Raw genomic sequence first — 19449 nt, 5'->3', positions numbered from 1 at the left:
CAGTTGGTCACCCCCTCAGAACTTTCATTTTGCATGGGTTCAATGATTATGTCTATGATTCCCAAATCTCTCTCATTATCTTTCCTTCTAAATCTATCCTTTTAGCCCCTAGGTTCACATCGTTCAAGCCGACAAATCTCCATAGTCCATCTCTGCCTTTGCCCTGGGGGGGGGGGGCAAGCATGAGATGCCTTGGGATGCCTTCCTTCCTTTCCTTTTAGAATCCTTTACCTTCCTACAAAGGTCCAACTCAAGCAACCCCTAGGGTCTCTTTGGCCATCTGGTCAATCTGTCAGTCTGTTGATAAGCGTTTATTAAATGCCTATTATGTGCCAGACAGTGTGTTAGACGTTGTTAATATTGATGTTAAATATTTAAATTAAATTTAAGTATTGATGTTAAACGTTGGCAATATTAAAAGAAGAAAAAGACAACTCCTGCCCTCAAGGAGCTGACAATCTAATGGAGGAGACAAGTGAATATGTACAAAGTTGATAATACTGTCTATAAAATAAAAGAGGCTTGCAAAGGGTATCAATACATCATATAGTACAATAATCAACATTAAAAACAAAACAAAACAAAAGTACTGTTTACAGACTCCAGAATTCTTACTTTACTTAAGACCTTTCTTGCTCCCAATCCCTACCAGCACTCTCCCTTAAATTATCTTGTATCAATTTAGCATATACCTATTGATGTGTGTGTTTTCTCCCTTGCTTAGATTGTAAGCCTCCTGAAGGCAGGGACCGATTCATTTTGGTCTCTTGTCTGAGTGGAGGAGGCACTTAATAATTGCTCAAATACCCCTTCAGGGTAGCTTCCCCCCCAATGATTTTCCACATGGACTGGAAGAGATCTTTGAGATCTATCCCAACTCATTCATTTTGCTGACAAGGAAACTGAGACCTTGACCATATTACGGTAAATGCCGGAACCCAGGTTCATGCCTCAATTTCCATTTCATTGAAAATCATTAAAATTCATAGCATCAGGGGCAGCTAGGTGGTGTAGTGGATAGAGCACTGGCCCTGGAGTCAGGAGGACCTGAGTTCAAATGCGACCTCAGACACTTGCTAATTACCTAGCTGTGTGGCCTTGGGCAAGCCATAAGTGGCATTAAGATGCCATTGCCTTGCAAAAAAAAAAAATTAAAAAAATAAGATTAGGCATGTGAAACGGCTCTTCCAATATTGCTACACACATGACAGCAAATAGATGCCTTCTGGGGATTCTTTGTTTTGTGCATCATTTTGTTTCCTGAGTCGCATTTAATATTCAGGATGATCTACAGTGAAAGTGTGCGTGTGCGCGTGCCATCCCGCGCGTGGCCGTGGGTGAGCATCTGTTGCCCGGCTGCTTTGGCGAAGGGCAGCCGGACAGACGCAGGGATCTGGAGTGCGTGCCCGGCCCTCTGCGGGCCTCAGTTTCCTCCGATGTCCAGGGCGGCGGCCCGGGCCGGCTCCCCGCCCCCTCTGCCCTCCGCAGCTCCAGCTCTCGCTCCTGCCAGCCCTGCTCCCCGGCTTCTGCCAGGGCAGCCTGGAAAAGTACTGCGGCGGCCGCGCGCCCCCGCCCGGCCCGCAGTGCGGCGCTGCCCTTGGGGGCGCCGGCGCCCCCGCTCCCGCCTCGGCCCCCGGGGCCACAGCGGGCCCGCGCCCCCTTCTCCCTCTCCGGCTCCCCCGTCGCCCCGCCCCGCCCCCCGCAGTGACCTCGACAACGCCGTTTGGAGACCCCCAGCATCCTGCGCAGCGGGGACCCCCTCCCAGCTCCGGGCGCGGCGGGCCGCTCGGCCGGCGGTGTGAGCCTGCTCTGCCCCTCGGCCCCGCCCCGGGAGCCCCGAGAGCCCCGCCTCCCCCCAAGCCGGGACTGCCCACTCCCAGGATCCCAGAATCTTGCCAGGGAAGAGTTTTAGGACAGAGGATGGCAGAGCTGCAGGCCCTTCCGAGAGGACCGAGGGGGGAAGCTTGGGGAGCCCGGAGTGCACATGGGGAGGGGGAGCAGCTTAGAACACCGAAGGAGATCTGAGGGCCGCAGACCCCAGCGTGGCGGACTGTGGAAGCCTGCCTTAGGACGCGGGGTGGCAGAGCTGGAGGGAACTCCTAGAACACACAGTGTTACACTTGGTAGGAATCTGACTATCAGAACTGGAAAGAACAGGGAAGGCTCTTAGAACTTATCAAAGTGTGTGTGTATCTCTCTGGATCAATATATGGGAGGGAGAGAGAGAGAGAGAGAGAGAGAGAGAGAGAGACTGTGCCTGAATCTCTCAGTGGTGGCACCTTAGAATAGTCTTTTTTTTTTCCAAGGCAAATGGGGTTAAAGTGGCTTGCCCAACAAGGCCACACAGCTGGGTAATTATTAAGTGTCTGAGACCGGATTTGAATCCAGGTACTCCTGACTCCAGGGCCGGTGCTTTATCCATTGCTAGTCTTTCTTTTTGTTTTTTAAGAAAGATTTTATTTATTTTGAGTTTTACAATTTCCCCCCAATCTTGCTTCCCTCCCCCCCACTCCCCACAGAAGGCAATTTGTCAGTCTTTACATTGTTTCCATGGTATACATTGATCTAAGTTGAATGTGATGAGAGAGAAATCATATCCTTAAGGAAGAAAGTATAGTATTATATAATAAGATAACGTTTTTTTTTAAATTAAAGGTAATAATTGCCTTTGATCTTTGTTCAAACTCCACAATTCTTTCTCAGGATATAGATGGCATGTTAAAACAGGGCAGCAATCAGGCACATTTTGGGGGTATCTGCGATGGAGAATACCATCTGTATGCTGAGAAAGAATTGTGGAGTTACTGAGGGAATGTCCTTCAATTGGGGAATGGCTTTAGCAAACTGTGGCATATGTATGTCATGGAACACTATTGTTCTATTAGAAACCAGGAGGGATGGGATTTCAGGGAAACCTGGAGGGATTTGCATGAACTGATGCTGAGTGAGATGAACAGAACCAGAAAAAAGCACTGTACACCCTAACAGCAACATGGGGGTGATGATCAACCTTAATAGAACAGTCTTTCTGAGCTCAGATGGCCCTTAGAATGTAGACTGTCAGAGCTGGAGGGAACTTAGAACAGAGAATGTTAGAGTTGGTAGGAATCTTAAAATAGAGAATATCAGAACTGGAAAGAGTCCCACAATCGAATATTACAGTAGGTAAGGTTCTTAGAACTTATCAAAATTTGTGTGTGTGTGTGTGTGTATGTGTGTGTACACACACACACACACACACATATATAGAGGCAGCAGATAGGTCACTGGCCTTGAGTCAAGAGGATGGGAGTTTGAATCCAACTTCAAATACTAGTTGTGTGACCTTAGGCAAGTCACTTAAGTCTATCTCTCATCCAGGACCATCTCCAGTTGTCCTCATTCATATCTGGTCACTGGATCCAAATGACTGGGGGAGAAAGTGAGACTGGTGACTTAGCCCAGCACCCCCTCACTCAAATCCAATTCCTGTGCTTGTCATGGCATCACCTCCCTGATATTGTGATCATCAAGAACAAAGGAAAAACATCCTACATATCCAGAGCCAAAGATATGGATATGGAAGGGGAAAGAGAGAGAGAGAGAGAGAGAGAGAGAGAGAGAGAGAGAGAGAGAGAGAGAGAGAGAGAGAGAGAGAGAGAGAGAGAGAGAGAGAGAGAGAAGCTGTGCCTGAGCCTCTGGATGGGTGGCACCTTAAAACATGAGCTTTCTGAGCTCAGGGAGCCTTAGATCATAGAATGTCAGAGTTTAGAAGGGTTCCTTAGAACATAGAATGTCAGAACTGGAGTGGATGTGTGTGGGATGACAACTTTGACCCTAGACTGAGTTCTGAGGGCCCTTAACATAGACTGTCAGACTTGGGGGACTCCTTAGAACTATGGTGTCAATCTCAAATAGAAATGGAAACCAGTACATAAGTATCTGGTGTGAGGCATATTGACTTAATTTTAAAATGTAATGTTATCTGTGTTTAATGGGGTTTTTTTTGGTTAAACATTTCTCAATTTCATTTTAATCTGGTTCAACCTGCACTCAGCAATATTGTGACCATACACCCATGCCTCAGAACAAAGCGTGGTGGTGCTGGGAGGATTCCTTAGAACCTGAAATGACAAAGCTGGAAGAGACTTTAGAATCTGGAATGTCAGAATTGAATGAGAGTCTAGAATACTGATTCTTAGACTTAGATAAGGGAAGATTCTTAGAAAATAGCTTGTCAGGATACTCTGTGTGTGTGTGTGTGTGTGTGTGTGTGTGTGTGTGTGTGTGTACAACATAAAATACAGGAATTACAAGGAACCTCAGATTAGATCTTCCAGTATAAATCCTTTATTTGAAAGAGGAGGAAACTAGGGTCTGGAATCTAGAAGTGGCTTGCCTGAAGTCACCCACCAACGGTGCCTGGCAGAGCTAGGATTGGTATTCAGACCTCCTCCTTCCCTGTCAGACCCCCCTCCCCATCCACTTGGGCTTCCCTTGAGCTCACTGAGCAACTCTGGAAAATGCAATTATCCGAAGTGTCTTCAGGAGCTAGATACCATCATCACCCTCCAGGGGGAAGAATCCTGCGAAAATTTTGCTTTTTAAGTTGCTGCTTTAACTCTCCAGCTTCTGCCTCCAGTCCTAACCCAAATGGAGACATATTTGGAGGTGAAGGTGACCTTACAGAGCTGGAGGAGCCTCAGAACAGAAGGCAGAGCCGGGAAGGACCTTAGAATGGCAGAGCTTGGGGAGGGTGGTGACCCCACTATCCTTCCCCCATCCCTTGGCACTGCCCTCTCCACTTTGTTCCAGAAGCAGCCCCCCCCCTTCCTCCCTCCGCGGCCCCGCCCCCGCTGACCCCCCCCCCCCCCCCCCCCGCAGGCCAGGGGCTCTTGCTGGAGTTCAGCAGAAGCGGACTCCCATCCTAGGCCTCTTTCCCCCCTCCCCATCCTTGGCGCTCGGCGGACTCCCAGCTTCTTGGGTGCCCTCTAAGTATTACAGGGCCAAGGAGCTGGCCATGGAGCCGGAGGAGGGGCCGGGATCGCCCCTCGGTTCCCAGCGGAGCCGAACTGGGCCAGGAGCCAAGGGCAGGGGAGGAGTTGGGCGGGCCAGGGCGGGGGAGCGGCTCCCTTTAAGAGGAGCTGGCCAGCCTCGCCTGGCCGCATCGGCGCCGGAGAGCAGCGAGCGCAGCGGAGCCGGGAGAGCCTGGGCCTGGCCGAGGAGGGCGGAGCAGCTGGCTGCCAGGGACCCGCAGGAGAGGAGCATCTGGACCGTCCCCCCCTCCTCCCCTGAGAGCAGCGTCCCCGGCCCCTGGAAGACATGGAAGGAGACGGTGATCCAGGTAGAGGGGGACCCAGGCGACCAGACAAGTCGCCAGCGTGGGGGCGCCAGTCATCCCCCGCCACGGGGTGGGTGGTGAGGAAGGGGGGGTGAGGCACAGGAGAAGGCGACAAAGGGCAGCAAAAGTGGGTGAAGGTAGCTTGCTGAAGAGGGGCTTAGCGCTATTGACGGTTTGTATGAGATCCACCTCCTCCTGGCCTCAGTTTCTCCTTCAGCGCGGGACACGGAATTTTTCTTTTAGGCTCTTCCATCTACTTCTTCTAGGTCTCTCCAGAGAAGCCTGTGTCAGTGGGGTCTGACATAGAACTCTAGGCTGGTGCGGCTGTTTTAGTTTGGGGAGGAGGGGTGGACTTGGGGGAGAAGCTGAGTCAGGTGTGTGAAGGAGAAAAGCACAATGTTTAATTTGCAGTTTGGTTCAGTATCCCCTTAGCTCAGCCTTTCACCCATAATCTCTTTCCCTATGGCATCTCAGCCAATGATACCTCTCCTCTTCCCTTGCCTTCCCCTGCCCTCCAAGCCTGTCTTCCCTTCCTTTTCCTTTTCTGCCCCTCCTTCCCCTCCCTCCGCTTCTCACTATCTGAAAACCATCTTGCTCTCCTCTTTACCTTAATGGCACTATCATCTCTCAGTGGTGGCAGGCTGGTCAGTGAGGCAGCAAGGGCCAGGTTGTTAAGGTCACTGGAGAAAGAGGAACCCATCAAGTACTATCCACGGTAGGGGGTCGACCAAGAGGGTGTGCAGAGAGGTAGAACAATGAGTCTGAGAACATAAAGCTATGTTCTTCCTTCCATAGGTGGAGAGGCCATTTGCTGAGTCAGTGTGTACATTGGGAAGATGGAGGGGGGCATCTCTAGCTGGACTTTTAGACTTGATGGGGAAGGCTAAGACTAGAGTTGGAGACCAGGGGAGACTGTCTCAAGATGGATTTTCAATTCTGCTCATTTCCCACCCATGCCCAAACTCTTTGAGGCCAGGGGTTTCACTTATCGTTTTATCTCCAGCACAATTCCTGGCTCACTGCAAGCCTTTAATCAATCCTTCTTGATTGATTGAGGGAATCTCGTCCAGATGTATTTGAACCTGTGTGCCTGAGAGCCCTTAATTACCATCCTGCTTAAATCAGATTTAAAAATTTAAATACCCCTACCCTCTAACAGCTTTGCCTATACTTGACTCATAGAATTAACCTCATATAGTCCAACACCCTCATTTTACAGATAAGGAAACTGAGTTTCAGAGACATGAAGTGACTTACCCAGGATTCCAAAGATAGTATGAATAGAAGAACTGGAGATTGACCTCAGGTTTCCTGATGCCAAAGCCAGCATTCTTTCTATGGTGCCATACTGTCTCTCCACTGTACCCTCTGCATGGCCCCAGAATGAAGGACCTGTTGTTCCCAGGGTCCACTAATTCCCTGGTCTCAGGGGCTAAATCTAGGTGAGTGAGTCAGCTCCTGTGGCAGTTTCCAGAAGCCAGATAACTTTCCAACCAGCAACAATATAGGTAGTTGTGTGTGGAAGAGATAGGGGGGTAAGGAGGTAACCAGATCCTGGGTTCAAAGCACAGAGCCAGGGGCCAAGAGAGCTGACTGGAGCAGGGTGTGCCTTCCTGAGAGCATCAAGTGTCCAGCCAGGACCTGAGCTGGACCCTGAAGACAAAGAAGTGGTTAGAACACCTAGGTTCTGGTCCCAAGAGAATGTCCTCATCTACAGGGTAGAGTTTTATAATCTTGGTGATCCAGGGAAAGTCACCAAACATTCTGGACCTCAGGTTCTCTTTATTTCTTCTTTTAAAAAACTGTGTCTATGTTTTTCCTTTAATTTTTTAAACTGGATCCTTTTTGTTTTTACATTGCATTCATTTCCCAAGATACCCCCTCCCCACTTCTCTCAGAATTATCTTTTATAGAAAAGGATCAAAAGAAAAGAATAGAGAAAAGTAACACAGCAAAACTAACATATTAATCATTCTCCCTTATGACTGTAGGCTGTATTTCACACCCACAGAACCCCACCTCTGTATAGAAGTCAGGAAGGTGCTCAAACTTGGCTATCATAATCACATAACATTTAGTTCCTCTTCTATTTATATAAAAAAACATATTTGGACTCCCTCCCCACCCCTACCTTTGTGAAGAAGAAAGACAGTGCTGCAGTGACCAAATCTGATAGTATTTACATTCATCTTGAATGAAGATGCATTTCCTTTCCTCTCTTGCAGAGTTCAAGATTGGTCGCTGCAATTACACCTTCATTTTCCTTTCCTCTCTATTGCTAATTGTCTGCTTTTCTCCTTTTCATTGCTTCACTGCATCATTTTGTCCAAATCTTTCCATTATTCTCTCAGATTCCCTTTCTGTAAAATGGTAGGAAAATTCTTATCTCCATCCCACCTCTAAAGGGGTAGGGGAAGCTGGGCTCCATGTGTTTGATAGATGTTTGTCCTTTGTTCTCAAAGAAGAGCATGGTATCAGGGACATGATGCCATGACAAGCATGTAAATTAGAGTAGAGTGAAGGGTTGGTGTGCTAAGTCACCAGCCTCATTCTTTTTTCTGGAACCATCTGGGTCCCAGTGACTAGATATGAATCAGGATGACTGGAGATGGCCCTGGATGTGAGACAATCAGGGTTAAGTGACTTGCCCAAGATCACACAGCTGCTAAGTCTGAGTCAAGTGTCTGAGGCCAAATTTGAACTTAGTTACTCCTGACTCCAGGGATGGTGCTCTATCCATTGCACTGCCCAGCTGGCATTTAGTGCCTCAGAGGCATATAATTCCATTTCAAATCAATACTTATCCAATGCCAATTATGTGTCAGACCTTTGGCAAAACACTCCTAGGGATGAGTCAGACCAGACTTCTGTCCTTGAGTATACAGGGAGATGAGGTAGCACAGGGGCAGAATGCAAGTGTTCCAAAAGCAGGGATTGTACCATTCTTTGTATCTGGAGCTTCAGTGCTTTGCACAGAACCTGGCTGGGAGGTGCTTGATAAATGCTCATTGATTGGCTGATCAATAATTCTAGCATAATTCAGTATATGGGAAAGAAGGGAATAGATGGGACGTATGTGGGGAGGAGGATTTATAAAGCTCTTTATGTGTCAGGGTAGGGGTGGTTTTTCTGGAAGAGGTGGTATTTAAACTGGACCTTGAAATAGTTTCAATTTCCTGAAAGTAATGGGACCTGAGTTCAAATCCTGACTCTGATGTCTTCTACCTGTGTGACCTTGCATTTCATTCTCTCCTCTCTGCTACTCAATTTTCTGACTATAAAAGGAGGAAGGTGTATTAGTTGATCTTCCTTTTGTTTCTAGACTGAATGTCCTATGATACTTCCATAGAAAACCTAGTGGAGATCCAAAGGATATCAGTTGACCTGGATTCAAATCCCACCTCTTTTGTTTATTACTAGTGTATGACTGGAAGGACATATCTAATCCTTCCTGGGTCTTATACAAAATGAGAGTATTGGATAGACTAGATAACCTCTGAGGTCTCTTCCAACTCTAGAGATCCAAGGATCATGGTATCTTAGGGACCCAAGACTATCCCTTGAAGTCACTGGAGCCTCAATTTCCTCATCTGTGAAATGGGATTAACAGTCTTTGCCTTGTCTCAGGGACATTCTGGGGAAAGTACTTTACAAAACACTCCAAGCACTAGAGAAATGTGTACTGCTATCTCAGAGTCCAAGAACCCAGGGTTTGGGTTAGCTAACACACTGTATTTTCTCTGTCCTAGTCCTTGGCATGTGCTTTTTCAATTTAAATCATCATCATCATCTAAATTCCTAGTATTTCCAGAGCATTGTTTGTGGAATTGAGGATGCTATGATCCCACACTTAGAGCTGGAAGAGACCCCAGAAACCAATCAGTCCTACATAATCCCCTCATGGGACAGAAGAGGAAACTGGCCAAGGAAGATTAAGTGACTTGTCCAAGGTCATATCAGAGGTGTAATTTGAAATCAAGTTCTTTTACTCCAGATGCAGATCTCTTTCTGTTATAAACTTTGTTGTCTCTCAAAGTTAAGTGGGGGCTGATAATTTTAGTTGTTGTTTCCAGTGGGGAAGCTTGAAGAAGAGAAGCCATGATCCCAAGACTGATGCAAATTCTGTTCCATTTTCTACCCATTCTGTCCCCAGAGAGCCTGGACCAGCCAGAAACAGGAATGGAAGACCTGCCTGAACCTGTTCTGATTCAAATTCTGTCCTCTGTGCCTGCCACTGAACTGGTGCTCATCTGCCGCCTGGTGTGCCTGCAGTGGAAAGCCCTGGTGGATACTGCTTCAATCTGGCTCCTCAAGTGCCAGCAAGAGGGGTTGGCAGGGGAGGAGCAGAGTGAGGAGGATCGGGACAACTGGCAAGTCTTCTATTTTCTCAGCAAGTGGAAGAGAAATCTGCTCAAGAATGTTTTTGGAGAAGGTAAAGGAAATTGACTGAGAAGGTAGGGAAAGTGAAAGGAGGGAGAGGTCAGGGAGGGGATGGGGAAAGAGGAGAAGAAGAAGAAGAAGAAGAAGAAGAAGAAGAAGAAGAAGAAGAAGAAGAAGAAGAAGAGAGAGAGAGAGAAGAAAGGGAAAGGAAAGGATGTGGGAGAGAGGAGAGGAGGGAGAGATAATAGAAGAGAGGGAAAGGAGAGGGAAGGGAGGAGAGTGGAGTGAAAGGAAGGGAAAGGAAAAAGAGGAAAGGAAGAAAAAGGAATTGACAAGGGGGGATAAAAGGGAAGTGGGGAATAAAAAGCAAGGTAAAAAGAAAAGGAAATCGAGAGGGAAGGGGAAGTAAAAAATGAGGGGAAAGAGAAAAGAGATAGGGGAGGGAAGTCAGAAATCTAGATTTGAATTCATAGACACCAATACCAACACCATCCTTCCCCCACCTGGCAGCTGAGGCAAGTAAAAGGACCTCTGATTGATTAGTAATAAAGCCCTTGTGTCATTGACCATGGAAGTGATTGAATTTGGGGATAGGTCATAGACTATGCAGACTTGCAAGTCACCTCATCCATCTACCCCTTCCGGATAGGATCACCCTTAAATAACCTTAATAGAAGTCAACTCACTTTAGGGTCTGTATCTGTGACATCATTGCCTTATTTAGGGGTGACCCTACCTGGGGTAGGAAGGAACCCTGGAGGGCATCCAGTCCAACTTGTATTCAAGTAGTACTTTTTCAGTGTACCTTGACAACTGGCCAGTCAGCTTGCAGTTGACTAGGCTGGAATTCTTGGTTCTAATCCTACCTTCTCCCCTAAATCTAAGTATCTAAAGTAACCAAAAGGTTGGAAGCTCCTTACATCAAACCAAAACTTTCCTCTCTACATCTTCTGATTATTGCCTTTGTCCTCTGTGAAGTTGGGGAGACTAAACCCTCTTTCCTGAGCCAGCCCCTAAAATACCTAAAAATAGAGATTCTGCCACCCTATCTCATGCCACATCCACCCCCTGACCCAAATAGCCTCTCCAGATCAAACAGCTCTAATTCCTTTAAATTATCTTTCTATGTCATGGAATTGAGGCTCTCTACCATCTTAACTGCCTTTCTCTGGACTCTCCTCAGCTTATCCATGACCTGTCCAAAATATGGCGCTCAGAACTGAATTCAGGACCTTGGATAGGGACTGATCAGGATTGTTTCATTTGTTAATGTATCCCAAGATACCATTCCCTTTTTTGGACTACTGACTGAACTGTGATCCACTTAGAGCCCCAGATCCCACCCCCCTCCACCTCACAGGTATTGTTATATAACCCAGAGACATCAAACAACCCTCCTAAAGACAATGAACCAGATTAAATTGTAATTGAGAAATATTCAACAGAATTAATTTAAAAATACAATAAAACATAGATAATGTTAATATGTGGTTTTCTAAGTCAATATGTGGTCCACGGGGATCCTCATGAATCACCTGCTTCTGTCTGATTTTGACACTACTGGTCTAGTCCTGTAGCTTTTTTTTCATAATACAATAACAAGACTTTACATCCATTTGTACTAAATTTTATCTTGATGGATTCAGCCCAACATGGAGATAGAGGATGTAGGGTATCAAGGACCTGAGTTTGTATCCAGACCCTACTTTTTACTGTTTATGTGACTCTGGACTAGTCATTTCACTACTCTAGCCTCAGTTTTCTCAATTGTAAAATTGTGTGATTGGACCATATACTCTTTAGAGTCTTTTCTTCCTCTAAATCTGGATTCTAAGGGGAACTATGCTACTTTCTGTTGTCTTTTTCCAAAGCAACAGAATTAAGTGACTTGCCCAAGGTCACATAGCTAGGCAATTAATAAAAGTGTCTGAGGCTGAATTTGAATTCAGGTCCTCCTGATTCCAGGGCTGATCCTCTACCCACTGTGCCACTTAGCTGCCTGGGTTATTATGATCTTTTGGGGTTCCCAGCTTAGTCATTCAATTTTATAACTACCCCTTCCATAACTGATCCATCTGATCCCTTCTGGGAATGAGGGTCTGAGCAGTCACTGGAGAAAGATGTCCTAAAAGGGTAGATTCAAATCTCTTGTGACTCCCTAGCCCCTTCCTATCGGCTTCTCCAAGAAGGAGTTAGTTAGTTTGTTCTCTCAACGTAAAGACAAATTTCTGAATAATGAGGACTGTTCAGAAGTAGAATGGACTGCTTCTGGAGAGAATGGGCTCTTCCTCCTTAGAAGGAAGATGTATCATTTCAAGCAAAGGCTGAATGTTTACTTAATTTAGCTATTAGAAGGACTTTTTCCTCCTTTTTTTTTTTTAGGGATCAGTCCCTGCATCTTTGAAATTCTGTGAGGGAGGTTGGGGGAGACCTCAGTGTGTTCAGGACAATGACCCCTTTGTGATTATGGGATAAGGACTAAAATGATTGAAAGCAAGGGTTGTTTCACTTCTGCTTTGAATCCCTAGTACCCTGGCACGTACCGCTTAATAAATAATTGTTTGGTTGATTAATAGGGGCTAGGAAAAAATAAGGCATGGTACTTTGTGACTTAAAGTACACTGTGAGACAGTCACTGTCCCTTCTTAGTTCACTGGACTTAGGAGAACAAGGAGGCATGGAATGGAGGTACCCAGTGGCTAAAATGACCCTCTCCTTGCTCCAACCACAAGATGAGGTCTAGGTCAAGCCTGGATTCTGAAGCAGCCAACCCCAGTTTACACTTCTTGGGTTTTTTGAGGCAATAAGGATTAAGTGAATTGCCCAAGGTCACACAGCTTGTGTCTGAGGCCAGATTTGATATACTTCTTGTTTTATTTAAAATGTTTCCCTTAATCCCAAGCCAAAGTCACACCTGTTTTCCTCTCCATACTATCCAGTCTTGGGCCTAGTTGATTTGTAGAAGAGAAATTAAGTGTTCTGTGTCTGCAACAACAAGCTCTGCTTTTGCCTCTCTACAGATGAGTTTGAGGCCTGGGGGGAGATGGAGCATGGTGGAGATGGCTGGAAGGTGGAAGAAGTTCCTGGGGACTGTGGATATGATTTTCCAGAAGATGAGAATGTCAAGAAATACTTCGTCACTTCTTACGAGTAAGGGAATAGGATGGGCTCTGGGTGGGGGATAAGAGAGAAGGGCAGGGGTAGATTTCTCTTCTTTTAACCCCTTTTTCCCCTCAGGTGGTGCCGCAAGGCCCAAGTTATTGATCTGCGGGCAGAGGGGTACTGGGAGGAAATGTTGGACACCACTCAGCCCGCCATTGTGGTGAAGGACTGGTGAGAGACAAACCATTAGGGTAGAGATGAGGAACCACAGAGGTAGGGTGGAGAGCTTTGGGCTCTTCCAGTTAGGAAACATCTGGAGTTGACTGGGAAGGAGGGATGAGGCTGCAGTGTGGGCTAGGGTATAGAATGCCTCGTCTCCTTTACAAGAACTGGAGTGACTTGTTGGTATCTTTTGCGGGGTGGGGGGGTGGGAGAGATGATGGAAGGGGGGTTGAGAGGTTTGAAAGTGTAAAATATATCACTCACCCTTCTTTTTTGGAGGGGGACATAGTGGGAGTAAGTGAGGGTGGGAGGGTGCTAGGGAAGGTGAAAAGGGGTGAGACTGAGACTGCTCCTCTGCAGGTACTCGGGTAGGAGTGATGCCAGCTGCCTCTACGAGCTGTGTGTGAAGCTGCTATCGGAGCATGAGGATGTCCTGGCAGAATATAAGAGTGGGACGGTGGCAGTGCCGCAGAATGGTGACACAGGCTGGAGTGAGGTGACAAGGAATCCATGGAGATTCAGGGCAAACTTGGGCTTAGACAAAGGGACTTAATTAGCTGAAGGGATTGGGGGTGGGGTGGTGGTTTTTTCCCTTCTTGGGGAGGTTGGAGAAGACCTGTCTGGCACTACCTTGGGCTGAGACCTAGGAAAGAGGCAAGCTGTGGGACTGGGAAACTTAGGAAGAGGTAATCCTCCTGGTCCTTCATGGAGCTTACAGTCCATGACTGGTAATGATGGGTAAAACATAAATCAATAATTGGAAAGCATAAGGTGAATAGGAAAGAAATGTCCTAACTTGATTTGGAGGAGGTCTGCCTACCATATGACCACCTCCTTGGAAGGAATTGCTCCATTTAACCTGGAGCACAGAAGGGAAGGCTTAGCATGGGGCAAGACTATTGTCTAGCTAGGATTGTCTCAAAGTTGTCTCGAAGAATTGAATGGGTGGTTCAGAAGAGGAAGGAAGAGGAACAGACCTGTCCTCACTTCTGGGACCAAGTAGAATATAGAATAGTGAGGAGAAAATGCAGAGGTTTAATGTGAAGGGAAAAGGTCCCCACAACCAGAGTTTTCCAAGAGGGTGACAGTGTCTCATCTCTAAGAAGAAGTTAGGTGATTCCTTAGCAAGAATGTTGTCAAGGGCAGTGAAGCTTAGACTAGATGCTTTCTGAGATTCCTTCCCACTTGATGTTAGGGTTTGAGCCCTAGGTAGCAAATGGATGGAGATAGGAGACAGGGCAAAAGCAATAGGGACTTGAGCCCCCAAGGACAGGAGATCAGGCACCAGTTCTATTCTATCCCTGAAATCTGAGTAGTTATCTATTTGTCTCATAGGACAGATAGAGGAAGGATTGGGTCCAGCTCAGAACAGGGGCTAGGTGGAGTTGGGGAGAGGGAAGAGAAGGAAAGAAGGTTCATGGACCGAGAGCTGTGTCTCCTATCTTCAGGGCACAAATAGTTGCCACAGGCTTGTCTTGGAACCAGAGAGCTTGAGATAGGTAGTTCCTTACTTGGACCGGAAAGGTTCCAACCCAGATATGGTACCCTAGTTCTGTAGCTGAGATCTATTGCTAACCAGGTCCTAGGTATGTAAAACCCTGACTATGGAAAGACAGAACTCAAAGATTGGATTTGGGAAGCATTGGTGGATAGAGACAATCTCTATTCTCAGGGAACTCATTCTCTAACTCAGTACAGAATCATAGATCATAGAAAGAGTTGGAAGGGACCTCAGAGATCAGCTACTCCAGGCTCCTAAGTTTGTTGTTAAGGAAATTGGGGTTCTGGAAGGTTATTGTTCTGGGTCACACTGGTAATAAGTAAATGGATCTGGGACATTTGATCTGAGATCTTTTGATTCTTCCTCCATTGCAGGGGAAGAAAATTTCAGAACTCTTTCCCTTCCACTGTAAAGTATCAGGATGGTTATTGAGTTAATAGAAAAAAAGGGAGGTGTGTATGTGTGTATGTGTTGAGAGGAAACTTGTTGAAGAAGGATTTTTTAAAAATTCTCTAAAAGATGGGATTAATAGAGAGAGATTAGAGTAAATGTTGCAGAAATAAATGATCATATGGGGGAGTGGGAGTAACTGAGCTGGTTTGTTAGGGTAAACACATGAATAAATAAATTCTTCTCGATAGTGATGGAGGTGATAGAAAGAAAGAGGATCCAGTCCTTTTCTTCATAGAAGTGATGGGTTAGACAAAAATGTGGATAACTGTCATACACAAGTCCCTTTTGGGAAGTAAAAGGAAGAGAGGGGGTTTTGAAAGTCTTGGTTTTATTATTGTCTCCTTCATTGCACTAAGGTGCTACTGAGAGCCAGAAAGGAGTGTGTGTGTGTGTGTGTGTGTGTGTGTGTGTGTGTGTGTGTGTGTGTGTGACCCTGATTTCCATCTCCACAGATCTCCCACACCTTCAAAGACTATGGACCAGGAGTTCGATTTGTCCGCTTTGAGCATGGAGGCCAGGACACAGTCTACTGGAAGGGTTGGTTTGGTGTCCGGGTAACCAACAGCAGTGTGATGGTGGAACCCTAACCGGACCTGGGCTTTCCTTCTCAGAGGCTAGGAGCTGTCTCAGCTGTGGGTGCTGCTCTGTAGGCTGGAGAAGGGCCAAGTTCTAGAGTTCTTATCCTTCTCTGGGCTCTTGACTCTTGGGGAGACCTGGGGGGTCCTGGAAGCTAGACTTTTGCCTCTACACTATGCACTCTCTCTGATTTCTGTCTTTCTTCCTTGGGTGTCCCTCCTGTTCTCCTTAGACCCTGTTCCCATGGGAACTCCTAAAGGGTGGGGGAAGAGAACTCATTAGTATATAACTGCGTATTATTTGCATGTCTGCCCAACCATCTTCTATAATGATCAAAATTTCCCATTTTGAATTAGCTCAAAATGCCTGAAAAAAAAGAAATCATTGGGCTCCAACCCTTCCATTTCCTAGCACTGGAATCAGTCCAGGTTCTGTTGTGACTTGGGCCTCATGTGAGGGCCTGGGAGCTGGGGCCAGGTTAAGCTGCCACTGCCTGGTCTGGCCAGCAAACAAGGACTGCGATTGTAAAAGCTGGAGGAGATAAGGTGAGAAAGAAAATCAGCGAACTGGGAACTTGGAGCCCGGCTGATACTTGAGCATTCCGGTGGCAGAAACCAGAAAAACCAAAGGAAGTCTTTGTTTGGCCCAACCCATTCCCTTAGCCCTCTTGAAATGCCTGTGTGAGAAGAGGCACTTGGTCCAGCTCCTACTCCTTTGCATAAACTGGTGCTGAAACATGAGCCCACCTCTCCCTTGGCATCATCTATATAAACAGAGTCCAGTTTTACCTTTGACCATGGTGGCCAGTGGGGAAGTGGGGCTCCTCCCTGGCTAGAAATGTGGTCATTAATATCCCTGGCTCCATTGGTCAACCTTTTTCTCCCCCAAAGGAGGTCTCAACCCTTTAATAGCCAATGCTAATTTTCTTCTTCTGTGGATTTGGGGGCAGATTACTAGTCCATCAGCTATTTGACTTTTCTGTCACCCACCTTGGTTGAGGCTAAGAAGACCTGAAATGTGCTGAGTTGGTGCCTCTGGAAGAGGACAACTAATAAAACCACTGTGTCTGCTGCCACTGGGTCCCGGCTCTCTCTGGGGACCTATGGTTGCTGGGTTGGGCCATTGGCACCACCTGCCTATATAAGTTGGATAGTCTCTCACTGAAGTGTCCCTGTGCTCAGATGCCTTTGAGTAAGAGCAAGTTTTCAGGAATATCTCACATTGAGAATAAACTTTTGAGAGTCATTGGATTTTGAGCTGCAAAGGACCAAGGGAAGTCTTGTCTAACTCCCTCATTTTATAGTGAGGTTGAGAGAAGTGAAGTGATTTGCTCATAGTTCAGTGAAAAAGGCACTGGATTGGAGTCAGAGTCACTTCATTTCTCTTGACCTCAGTTTCCTCATCTGCTAAATAAGGAGATGGGACCCTTCAGACTCCCCCCTGATTTCCACCGAGAATGTGATCAACAGACATGGGATTTACCCTTCAACCAGAAGAATTGACATTGGAGGTGAAATGAATGAATGAATGAATGAATGAATGAATGAAAAATTCAGTGCTTACTATATAAAGCACTGTGATTTAGAGTTATAAATGGAGTTCTCTCCCCTGCGTCAGGTGAAAAAATTATAAAGTTGTGTAATTTGAAGAGGACAATGAGAGGATAGTAACATAGATTTCAGAACAAGAAGACACCATAGTGGCTGTCTACTACAAGTGTGAATTTAACTAGATTCTTGTCTTGAAAGAATTCCCATTGCAATACACATTACAATACAAGGCATCCAGTGAGGTGCAAACCATGACCTTCCATGGCAGTACATTCACTGTTGGACAACTCTAGAAAGTTTTTCCTCTAATCAAGTCTGTCTCTGTAGCCTCCACCCATTGAGATCAAGTCTAATCCCTTTTCTATTTGGAATAGCTTCAAATATTTGAAGACATTTCTCATTTCCCCCATGAGTCTTTTCTATGTGAAACACCCCCATTTCTTCAAAGGTTCTCATATGGTGTGGACCATATGATGATTCCTCACCATTTTGATTGCTCTCCTGAGGATTCTCTCTGGCTTTCCAACATCCTTCCTACAATGTGGTGCCCAGAAGTCAGCACAAGACACTACAGATGATTGGACCAGGGCCTATGTTTGTGTTGTGCACATCCATAATATAATCTGATCTTGACAAAAGCAACCCTATGAGGCAGATAGACAGGGACAAGCATTGCTAATCCCATTTTAAAGAAAAGGAAACTGAGTTGATATGAAATGATTTGCCCATAGCTACATATCTAGTAAGAGGCAGAGCCAGGACCAGATGTAAGAAATTTTGTCTACTAGTCCGAAATTCTTTCTTGGCTCTTTGACCAAGCACTGGAGATTGCCAGGGATGACCTCAGACTAAGGAATCAGTACTATCAGTCATGTCCAGTCCTTCTCCATAGCAACACTTTGCGATATAAACATCTGATGCACTTTTATTCTACTAGTAGGTATTGGGTGGCCCAGTGGATAGTGCAGTGGTCTTGGAGTCAGAAGAGCTGATTTTGAATCTGGCCTCAGGCACTTGATACTAACTGTGTGATATTAGGCAAGTCACTGGCCTCACATACAGGGCCATCTCCAGATGTTCCGATTCATAGCTGGCCATTGAATCCAGATGGCTCTGGAGGAGAAAGTGAGATCCCTCACTCAAATCCAAATCATGGGTTTGTCATGATATCACCTCCCTAATGTCATTGTCTTCCTTGGGAATATCATCATCAGGTATGGGTTTCACCTGGAAATAGGAAAACCTGGGTTCAAATCCCACATCTCACTTTTACTTAGTTTTGTGGCTAGTAACCTAAAGTTTAGGTCCTAAACATCTCTGAGGTACAGTTTCCATATCTCTGAAATGGGGAAGAATAGTACCAATTTCCCAGCCCTACAGGTAAAAATGAGATAATGCTGTCTTTGTGTGTGTGGCGGGGGGGATAAATTGCATGACTGGTCTTAAGGAGCTCCCTATATGGAAGCTAAGCTTACTGAGATTTAAACACTATCACTCAGCATAAGCCTGTGCCTGCTCTATCCTTTCCTTCACTGGGCTCCCTTGTACCCTTATTTCTACTGGATCGAGTTCTCCTGACATTGGTCCTGAAACAACAGAATTTGAACTCAGTATGCAGCGAATAGAATACTGGGTCTGGAGTCAGTGAGATTTACCTTCTGGAGTTCAAAACCAGACTCGGACCCTTACCAGCTGTGAAAATCATTTCAACTCAATTTACCTCAGTTTCATCATCTGTAAAATGAGCAGGAGAAGGAAATGGCAAACACCAATATTTTTCCCAAGAAAATTCTCAAATGGGGCCACAAAGAGTTGGATCCAAATGAAATGACTGAAGAACAACATTTTTGGGTAACTGGGTAACTGCCAGGTCTGGAGTCAGAAGATTCCTCTTCCTGGGGTTTAAATCTGGCCTCAGACACTAGTTGTGAGATCCTGGGCAAGTCACTTAACCTCATTTGTCTTAGTTTCTGTATCTGTAAAATGAGTGGAGAAGGAAGTGGCAAACCACTCCAGTATCTTTGCCAAGAAAACACCAAAAGAATCCTTGGTGCAACAACAGAGCAACAACAAAGTATTTGAGAAGGTATTATAATATAAAAGGTAGGAGGCAGCTAAGTGGAGCAGTGGACAGAGCACCAGCCCTGGAGCCAGGAGGACCCAAGTTCAAATCCAGCCTCAGACACGTAATAATGGCCTAGCTGTGTGACCTTGGGCAGGTCACTTAACCCCATTGCCTTAAATAAAATAAAAAAATATAAAAGGTATTAGAAATAGCCTACCATAGTAGGTTAAGGCTTACAAAGTGATTTTATCATCTCAAACGTGGGGCAAATATTATTATT

The 19449-nt window shown here is 45.9% G+C and overlaps 1 protein-coding gene across 1 annotated transcript; it reads left to right on the top strand.

Annotated features, from left to right (window-relative positions):
• Nucleotides 1-5192: 5192 nt before the first annotated feature.
• FBXO2 (F-box protein 2) lies at nt 5193-16622 on the top strand. The gene is made up of 6 exons (XM_074192150.1): nt 5193-5323; nt 9474-9752; nt 12721-12850; nt 12938-13033; nt 13385-13520; nt 15431-16622. The coding sequence occupies exons 1-6, from the start codon at nt 5302-5304 to the stop codon at nt 15563-15565; spliced, it is 798 nt and encodes a 265-aa protein (XP_074048251.1). The 5' UTR covers nt 5193-5301; the 3' UTR covers nt 15566-16622.
• The last annotated feature ends 2827 nt before the right edge of the window (nt 16623-19449 follow it).

Source organism: Macrotis lagotis, chromosome 1 (assembly GCF_037893015.1).
Source record: "Macrotis lagotis isolate mMagLag1 chromosome 1, bilby.v1.9.chrom.fasta, whole genome shotgun sequence".
Lineage (NCBI taxonomy): Eukaryota > Metazoa > Chordata > Mammalia > Peramelemorphia > Peramelidae > Macrotis > Macrotis lagotis.
This window is presented reverse-complemented; position numbering and strand designations above follow the sequence as displayed.